This window comes from Natator depressus, chromosome 5 (genome assembly GCF_965152275.1).
Source record: "Natator depressus isolate rNatDep1 chromosome 5, rNatDep2.hap1, whole genome shotgun sequence".
NCBI lineage: Eukaryota > Metazoa > Chordata > Testudines > Cheloniidae > Natator > Natator depressus.
Window position 1 is genome coordinate 121,203,422 of NC_134238.1, and position 9,960 is coordinate 121,213,381.

Genomic DNA, 9,960 nt, shown 5'->3' on the forward strand with positions numbered 1-9,960 from the left:
AGGAGCAGGGGGTCCATGACTCCATGTTTGCTTTAGTTTCTATAATCTGGGCTGGACAGGAGCAGAGCTGAATCCACAGTGAGGCTGAGCTGGTGATGACAGTAAGTAGAGCAGAGCTGACCCTGCAGAGGGATCTGATTGGACTGGCAATTCTGCTAGCAATTTAGAACTGAGTTCACAGCCTCAAACCAGCCTCAAAGCAGCTGGCTTTTGGAAGCAGAGTTGAAATCACTGAACTGGACCAGACAGTTGTGCACTGGAGTGGGGATCTGGTGAAGCAGGTCTTTCTGGGCTGGAGTAGACTGGCAGAGGAGAACCACTCCTGGCTGTCCCTTGATTCCCACTGAGAATAACTTGACCTGTGGGTGGGGGTTTAGGGGGTGAGGTTTGTGGTGAGATGGAATTCTGGGGCTAAGGGATTGACCAAACTCCTGATGTATTGACTGGGGTGGCTCAACTTCTTATATGCACATATATACTGGTGGCTTGTTTCTTTTCTTTCCCCTTCTATGTACTTGAAGGGTTCATGTTTAGTCCATCCACCTGGAAACAGTCAGGGCACACCCTGACCGTTGTGTAGGAGCAACACATTGCTCCATCCAAGGACGAGGACCAGATATGAACCCTGGGAAGTTAATTAAAGGACAGTAATCGTGGGAAGCTTCCTTGGCCTGGCCTCAAGGCCTGAGAATTAGGATTGTAGTAGATAGAGGCTGGAAAATAAGAATATTAATCAAAGTCATGTATTCCTTTGTTGTGTCTTTTTGCGGTGGAAGTAGGTAATGCGCAGGGGGGAGAAATATAATAAAAGGGAAGGTGGAAAGCTGACAGGCAGCAGCCCTTTTCAGCTAACCAGCTTGCTTGCTTGGATAAACCTGTGTTCTGTCTCATCATTGAACCGCCACAACTGGCGCCCAAACGTGGGGCCCTCAGCACTCACCTCGCCCGGCAAGGGTTTCAGACGCGTCACTCATCCGCTTCGCGGATCCCGGTGAGTATTTTTCGTTGTGGTAAGTATGGGAAGCTCCCTCTCTGCTTTGCAAGTGCAACACCGCAATGAGCTACAGTATCTGCTGCGTAAGGCTCAGCATGACTGCCCCGCTCGAGAACTCACTCTCCTGCTACAGGAGGTGAGTGCCCAGTGCCCGTGGTACCCTGAAGCCGGAACCCTTAAGCTAGCGGACTGGGAGCGGTTGGGCCAGACATTGCATGAAGAGCCTCGGGCGCCCGTGCAGGCTTTACATGCCTGGCACCTCTGCCGCGATGCGATACAGCGTGTTGCCTCGGACAGGCCCTCCCTCACGAGGCTGGTGATCTCGCCACGCCCGTCGGCTCCTGCAGCCACCCCCCCTCCTACCGATGCAACACAGTGTGTCGCTTCGGAAGAACCCTCTCCCGCACCAACAGAGGGGCTGCCGATTTCGCCACCGCCGTCGGCTCCTGCAGCCATCCCTCTCCCTGCTTCGCCCCCAGTGCCTTTATTACCACCGCCTCCCTTACCTTCCCCGCCAGAGCCGGTCTGTGATTACCATCCCCCCCTGAAACCCCATGCTTCGGGGCCCCCCAGGGGGTCGTCTGCATCTGCTCAGAGGCTTTCGCTGGTGCAACAAATGGTGCACGCAGCGAAGGCTCGCTCAGATCTTACAGCAGAGGAGCTGGCTGAGCTGGTCTCGGTTTGTCCGGTGACCTGGCAGAACGATGGCCAGGGCAACCCGGTTGGAACCTGGGTCAGTTTGCCTTACTCGGTGATTAGAGAGGTAAAGAAAGCAATTCGCGAGTTCGGTCTGACTAGCACGTTTGTGCGTGGTCTCATTGAAGGGCTAGGTAGTGGATACTCCCTGATCCCTGAAGATTGGAAGGCGCTGTTGCGCATGATGCTGTCACCCAGTCAATATGTTATTTGGATTAGTGAGTATCGGCAGGAGGCGGAACGCCAGGCCCAGATTCATAGAGCGGAAGGTATTATTTTTGAGCACTTGGCAGGGGAGGGACCGTTTGCTACCGTTGAGATGCAAACTCAACTCCCTCAGGCCCTCTTCCCCCTTATTTCCACCTGCGCCCAGCATGCTTTCCGGAAGGTCCCGGATTCAGGCAAGCCTACTAAAAGCTTTGTTAGTATCCGTCAGGGTGCATCAGAGTCCTTTCTGGATTTTACCAACAGATTGCAGGAGGCTATCCTCCGACAGGTGGATAACGCTGCGGCAGCTCAGGAAATCCTGTTAAAAATGGCAGTTGAAAATGCAAATGAGGATTGCCGCCGCGCTCTCCAGACGGCGCAAGCCTCTGGCATTTTAGAGCTCTCAGACATGCTACGGGCGTGCCAAAACATCGGCACACAAGCCCATAAAGCTGGAGTTCTGGCTGCCGCCCTAAAAAGAACCGGAAAAGAGGGGAAGCGTTGTTACCGCTGTGGCAAGGAGGGTCACTTCCAGCGGGAGTGCCGCTCATCAAAGGCACCCGCCCGACCCTCCAAAAAGTGCCCCAAGTGTCAAAAGGGCTATCACTGGGCTAATCAGTGTCGTAGCGGGCCGGGAAACCGCGCGGCGGGTCCCCCCCGAACCCAGGGCCAAACGGGGGTGTTTCCCACTCAGACAACCGTTCCTCTGCCTTAAAATCCATAGACTCTATGAGGGCGGCGACTGCTGGAAGTGCAGGGCTTGATTTGATCATGCAGGAGGACACTGATTTTCGGCTGCCAGGGGAGGTCTGCGCCATACCTACCCAGGTGACGGGACGTCTCCCTGCCGGCTTTGTGGGTCTCGTTCTCCCTCGCTCTCATGCTGGGAAACAGGGCTTTTTTGTCCTCCCCGGGGTCATTGATGCCGATTACACCGGCATTATTAAGGTTCAGGTGTGGACTCATCTTCCACAGTCACTCCCGTGTGGACGATCAATTGCACAATTGATTTTAGTCCCCTATCAGGTGCCAGCTGCCGAGGATCGAACTCGGGGCGGAGGCGGCTTTGGATCAACGTTGTCTCACTCGCCGTCTCACAGCACGTCCTCTCCACTTGTTGCTCTGACAATGTCAGTCCGCCCCTCGAAACCTCAGTTAACACTTCTCTTAAATGATGTTCCTTTCACAGGGCTGGTGGACACTGGAGCTGACGTTACGGTGATTCGTGATCCAGAGTGGCCGGTTAGTTGGCCTACGGTTCCTTCTAAAGAGTTGTGGGGGATCGGGGGTAGTAAACCCGGGCGACAGAGTTTGTCTTGGGTCACAGTCTCTAAACCGGGAGGCCGTACCCTTGCTACTATCCGCCCTTTTGTGCTCCCTGTCCACCTCAATATTTGGGGCCGTGATTTACTTACAAAGCTGGACACCACCCTCGATATTAATATCTAATGGCTCAAAATCCTCCCTCACCCACATTGCCCTCCGCATTGCCCTTGGTATGGCAATCCTTAGAGCCCGTCTGGATTGACCAGTGGCCCCTCCCTCTAGAAAAGCTAAAAGCGCTTCAATCGCTTGTGCAGCAGCATTTGCTGGCACAGCGCTTGGAAAGCTCTACTAGTCCCTGGAACACCCCGGTGTTCGTTATTAAGAAAAAATCTGGTGCATGGCGGCTGTTGCATGACTTAAGGGAAATAAATAAATGCATCCAACCTATGGGCCCCTTGCAATATGGATTACCAAATCCAAATTTAATTCCTCAAACCGATCAGCTCTGTGTGTTAGATTTAAAAGATTGTTTTTTCACCATCCCCCTTTGCCCACAAGATCGCGAAAAATTCGCGTTCACGGTGCCACAATATAATAATCAGCAACCCTCTCAAAGGTATCAGTGGAAGGTCTTACCCCAGGGAATGCAAAATAGTCCAACCTTGTGTCAGCTTTTTGTGGATCGGGCCCTCACCCCTTTTCGTGCCCGGTACCCTACGCTAAAGGTCTACCATTATATGGATGACATTTTGCTTAGTGGTCCCCAGGTCACGGAACAACAGATTGAATCTTTGTCTCAAATCCTCGGCCAAAATGGCCTGTTGGTGGCACCAGAAAAAATCCAACGCTCTTATCCCTACCACTACCTCGGCCATAAGGTTTTACAAACCTATGCTGCTCCGGTTCGTCCGGCACTAACTCTACCTCAACCCCTAACCCTTGTTAAATTACAACAAATTTTGGGTCATTTAAATTGGATTCGGCCCTATTTTCGTCTCCCCACCTCAATGCTGCAGCCGTTGTTCGAGCTCCTACGTGGAGCCCGAGCACCGGGTGCAGTTATTGCCATCACTAAAGAGCACATTGCCTGCATTCGACAAATTAATGCAGCATTAAGTCAGCAGTTTGTGGACAGACCCCCTGAGGTCCATCCCCTACGGCTGATTCTTCTTGCCACCCCTCATACGCCCACTGCGGCTCTGTTTGTACCCCGTACGAATACAGCCGTCTCTATCATAGAGTGGCTGTACCTCTCCTCCACTCCTCCTCGGAATATTTACCCATATCTAGATGCCCTGTCTGATCTTGTTCGTAAAGCCCGCCACCGTGCAGTGCAACTTACTGGCACTGATTTAGTTGATATTGTGTTCCCCTTGTCCCGTAGTGAATTTGATTCCTTGTGCCACACCTCTTTGGCTTGGCAGGTTGCTCTTTGTGATTATGTGGGAGAAATTTCTTATAATCCCCCAAAAGATCCTCGGTTGGTAATTACCCAAAAGGTGCCTCTAATTGTTCATCGTCTTAGCCGCTCTCAACCCATTGTTTCTGCTGTTACTCTTTTTACTGATGGCTCTCCACATCGAGGTGTCGTCACCTATCAATCAGGTGACCCCCCTCATTGGCGTTCTCGTTTTACACTGCCTCAGCGTTCCGCGCAGCGTTCAGAACTGGCTGCTGTTATTTTAGCCTTTCAGCTTTTCGCTGATTGTCCCTTTAATTTAATTGTGGACACCCATTATGTTTATCAAGTGATTGATCATTTACCCCTTGCCCTCATTACCCCTCAGGTCGATGCGGACCTCCTTCGCCTATTTTTGTCTTTGCAATATCTTATTTCCACTCGTAATTTCCCTTATTTTGTTGCTCACATTCGCAGTCATACCCCTCTGCCTGGGTCACTCACTGAGGGCAATGCACGCGCTGATCGCGCGTTACGTGGTCAGGTAAATTCCCTCTTTTCTGACCCCATTGAAAGCCATGCCTTTTTCCATCAGTCTGCCTCTGTTTTGGCCCGGCAGTTTCACATTCCTGCTGATCATGCACGTTCCATTGCTCGTTCCTGCCCCCACTGTGCCGCTGCTGCTCCTACTTTTTCTTATGCCGTTAACCCCAGAGGTACCGCAGCAAATCAGCTATGGCAAATGGATGTCACTCATGTGCCACAGTTCCGCCCCTATTCCTTTTTACATGTTTCTGTTGATACTTATTCGGGATTTCTGTGGGCAACCCCACAGCGTGGGGAAGCCACTGCTAAAGTTATTCACCATTTGCTAGCCTGTTTTTCTGTTATGGGTCGCCCAAGCCAAATTAAAACGGATAATGCCCCAGCTTACTGCTCCACAGCCCTCTCCACTTTTTGCGCCCAATGGAACGTCCGTCTTAAACACGGGATCCCTTATAATTCCACGGGCCAAGCCATTGTTGAACGTGCCAATCGCACGCTCAAAACCTTGCTTGATAAACAATTAAAACAAGGGGAGCTGCGTCTCCGAACCTTAGGAGACATTCAACAACAAATGCATATCCTTTTGTTTACTTTAAATAATTTAACGCTGAACGCAGATCAGCAGACCCCCGCGGATCGCCATTTTCACAAATCTGAGGTACTGGAAAGACCGCGTGTCTTTTACCGTCAGCTGCCCGATCCGCAGTGGCTGGGCCCAGTACCTCTAATCACTTGGGGTCGGGGATATGCTGCTGTGTCTCTCCCTGCAGGACCGTTGTGGGTTCCAGCCCGGTGTGTGCGACCGGCACTGAAACAGCATGGCATGGCGCCAGGGGCTGTCGAACCCCATACCGGAGTTTCAGCTGACCTTGGAGGAGAACGTGGTGCCTCCCGGGTCGACAACGGCGGGACGGAAACGGAAGAGGCGTAGCGTCCCAAGCCAGCCCGTGACATGGGGAGCAGTAAAAGCATTGGTCGCGGCGGCTCAACGAAGACTGGCAGCAAATCAACAGCCAGAGACTCCTGAGACTTTGTTTGTGGCGATTCTCACCCAAATCACTGCTAATTCTGTGCTGATTGTATGCCTTTTGTGCCTGCTATTTCCTGTAGGGGTTGGCTCGGGAGCGCTTCCCCCGTTACGGGCCCGAATGACATATAACATATGGGATAGATTGGCTTCAATAGCAAATGTTACCCACTTTTGTTTGTCTGATTCTGTAGCAGCCGGAGAATTGTTAGGTACATGCCTTATACCAGTATGTCATCACCCTGAGGAAATAGGGAATGAGACAATGCTCGCTGCTTACGCGAATCTCTCTTCCCAGTACTCTGGCATGGCTAATTGGGGCCCGGCCAACTATACCTTGCCTCACACGGCTATATCCCTCCACACACCGTACCCGGCCGGGGCCAACAATGTCACCTGTGCGCGTGTGGTTAACTGCACTAGTACAAAGGTGCCCTTGGGCTGTCGGCAAACTCCTCAACCCCTCTTAAATTGTTCCCGCGCTGTGAATGTTTCATACAATTATGGCCATATCATCCTACCATCAGGGTGGTTTTTTACCTGTGGCTCACGCACCTTTAGTTATATTCCTGCAAATTTAAGTGATGGCACCCTTTGCTGTCTTAGTAGAATGACGCTTATATTGCCTTTTGCCAGCCAAAGGCACAGTAAAAGAAGTGTACCCCTTTCAGATAATTGTGTTGCAGATGTTGAGCTTTTTAGTCGCGCTGAGTATACTGCTTTAGCGGCCTCCATTGTTGGGGTCCCCGGACTTGCCACTTATACAGCCAGAACCTTAAATGCCCTGGCGTGCTTTGCAGCGAAGGCAATTAATACAACATCCAAGGCAATTGCCCTACTTAATGCAGAGCAACATGAATTAAGGGATGCAATCTTGGATAACAGAGCAGCCATTGATTTTCTGCTCTTAAAACATCACCTAGGCTGTTCCACGTTTCGGCATATGTGTTGTTTTAATTTAACTGATAATAGTCGTTCCATAGAATCTAGACTGGCCGAGTTGGCCAATCTTACGGCACACATACGTCAAGATGTGGGGTTTGAGGGCTTTTGGAATTGGCTTACAGGTTGGCTGCCATCTCTAGGATGGCTGCGACAACTTTTCGGTTATGCTGTGTTTGTGATCACTGGGCTTATTTTTTGTTGCTGCTGCGTACAATGTATTCCCTCTTTGCTAAGGCTTTGTAGAGATTCGCCCTGGCAAGCTCCCCGAGTTATGTCCTTGTCAGTCTGGGAGTTAAATTGCTTGCAAAAGCAAATTGACGGCTACCATGAGATGGCCGAGTATAATTAAACAATAATCGGGGGAATGAAGGGTTCATGTTTAGTCCATCCACCTGGAAACACTCAGGGCACACCCTGACCGTTGTGTAGGAGCAACACATTGCTCCATCCAAGGACGAGGACCAGATATGAACCCTGGGAAGTTAATTAAAGGACAGTAATCGTGGGAAGCTTCCTTGGCCTGGCCTCAAGGCCTGAGAATTAGGATTGTAGTAGATAGAGGCTGGAAAATAAGAGTATTAATCAAAGTCATGTATTCCTTTGTTGTGTCTTTTTGCGGTGGAAGTAGGTAATGCGCAGGGGGGAGAAATATAATAAAAGGGAAGGTGGAAAGCTGACAGGCAGCAGCCCTTTTCAGCTAACCAGCTTGCTTGCTTGGATAAACCTGTGTTCTGTCTCATCATTGAACCGCCACATGTACTGACAATGACATACTTGTGTTCCATGCTCCCAAGGACTCTGCACTATGTCTCAACATCCACAAGCTCTCTCCCCAAATCTTGGGACGTTCTTGTAGTTGGAAACCCACCTCTCCATGTTTCTGCAAGCTATAACCCAGGATGCGTAATGCCTCGGGATCTTTCCTTGTTGCACTTGTGTGGAACACCTCCAGCTCATGTGAGTGTGGGTTTTCTTTCTTCCCCTGGAGGGAATTATCTACATCAATATCTGTCATTACCATAAGTATTCACTGAGGACTTATTCATTGAAATGTATTCAAAGACCATTGAATAATTTTCTGAGAATGTCCTATTCTGTTTTCATTCCATCGACAACATTTCATTGAAAAGATCAATAGTTAATTACATTAAGTTCAAATCCTTCATTAACCCATTTATAAGCAGCAAACAAATGGTCCCTCTTGAGTATGGCCCAGACTGGGAAAGCAAAACATGCTGATATTTTGGCAGAAAGCCTGAGAAGAATGGCGGTCAAATGCAGACCTACATCAAGCTACCATCATGCATCACTACAGTATTCTGTATTATGTTACCATATATAACGCTGGCATATTCAGAAAGAGGGCATTGTTCTCCGGTATGGCTGCAATCATCCCAAGCTACATTATCCTCATCCTGCAGAAGTCCATGGCAAGATCAGCTAAGTGAGCTAAGTGGAACTGCATCCACACATTAAAATAAAAAACAACACCACTATTTCTTTTTCCTGTCATTGTGGAAAGAGGGGCCTTTGCTTGGAATGCTATCCAGCATCACTGCAAAACTAAGCTAACTAACTTAATAAAGAGCTCCAGCTGTTCAAATGTGATCATTCTTCTGCCCTCCCTTCTGTCTGTTTTATGGCTGATGTCTTTACAGTGGGGTACTTCAAGACCTATTACCCTCTGCCATGGACCAGAAGGAGTGGAGAAGAATCACGGGCACTTCTGACCCCATGTAAAAAGGAAAAGGAGTAAAGAAATGAGGTAACATATAAGCCATAGGTACAGAGTTAAGAAAATCTTAATCCCTTGTAGTACAGCTTGATTCCTAGTGTAAGTGCTACTCTGAGGCTGCACCTTTGCTGAATAGGCCTGCCTAACTTCACAACATACATTTAGAAAGATGTCCCACAAAGGCATTATTGTCAGGCTTCCATAGGCCAAAACATCAACCATAAATGTTTAATTATCCTCACATTTTCAGGCCTATTCCAGGTGCCAATCAGGCAAGGGCTTCAAATCACTGGACAGGCACTCAGCAGATGTTGGTATCAACATTGTGCTTGTGTTGTAGTCTAAATGAGATATAGCAGCAGAGATCCTCAGGAAACCCCACTGCCAGAGGGGATACAGGACAGGAGAGTAGTGTAAGGAGGCTGCCTTCAGATGTATAGGATTTCTCTATAGATTTCAGTACCTTAAGGTAGCCCCTTAACCCCTCTTATGGCTGATGACTTTACAGAGTATGCTGTGTGAAATGAAAGCAAAGGAAGTGAAGTGGAGTTAAATCTTCTTCTTTAAAAAACAGTTAACACTGCTAACAAGGCGGTGACGACAGTTTGCAGCACTTTCCCTTGTCTGTGCATGTGATGGTGTACATGTTTGTTTGGTAGGAGCTTGATCCGGCAGAGTGCTGAGCAACTGTCCTTGATTCAGCAAAACACTTAAGCACAGATGTGTCAGTGGTTAGGGCACCAGGCTAGGACTTGGGAGACTTGGAGTTTGAGTTCTGGCTCTCCCACAGATTTGCTGTCTGAGTAGAGCTGGCCTGGACGCCCTGAAGTCCTGGCCATATAGAAGCCCACCCCAGGGCTTTCAGGATCCCTCAAGCACAGCAAGGAACCATGGGAGACCTATATCTAGGGAGCTAGCAGGGAACTTGGAACCCCTGAGAGCCTGCACAGTTTCCAGGCTCTTGGCTCAAGCCAGGGTTTTCAGGACTCCTAGGCTCCCTGCCTTGGAGTTTAGAAGCCCTGGCATGGTGGGGCTGTCATGGACCATGGAAGCCCAGGTGACTCTTGGCAGATGTAGACATGATGGGTATGAAACACCCCCAAATCCCTATTCATGTTGTGATAAATGAAGGTGGGGGGGAGCTC

The 9,960-nt window shown here is 49.6% G+C and overlaps 1 protein-coding gene across 1 annotated transcript; it reads left to right on the forward strand.

Annotated features, from left to right (window-relative positions):
• Positions 1-879: 879 nt before the first annotated feature.
• LOC141987994 (uncharacterized) lies at positions 880-9,529 on the forward strand. The gene is made up of 4 exons (XM_074953817.1): positions 880-991; positions 3,087-3,139; positions 5,879-6,846; positions 9,475-9,529. The coding sequence occupies exons 3-4, from the start codon at positions 5,927-5,929 to the stop codon at positions 9,527-9,529; spliced, it is 975 nt and encodes a 324-aa protein (XP_074809918.1). The 5' UTR covers positions 880-991; positions 3,087-3,139; positions 5,879-5,926.
• Positions 9,530-9,960: the final 431 nt, after the last annotated feature.

Excerpts from the sequence above, each read along its gene's own strand:
- LOC141987994 (XM_074953817.1), top strand. The coding sequence starts at position 5,927 with ATGGCATGGCGCCAGGGGCTGTCGAACCCCATACCGGAGTTTCAGCTG. Across the intron at positions 6,847-9,474 it reads GAGCTTTTTAGTCGCGCTGA|GAGCTTGATCCGGCAGAGTG; the intron begins GTATACTGCTTT and ends TTTGTTTGGTAG.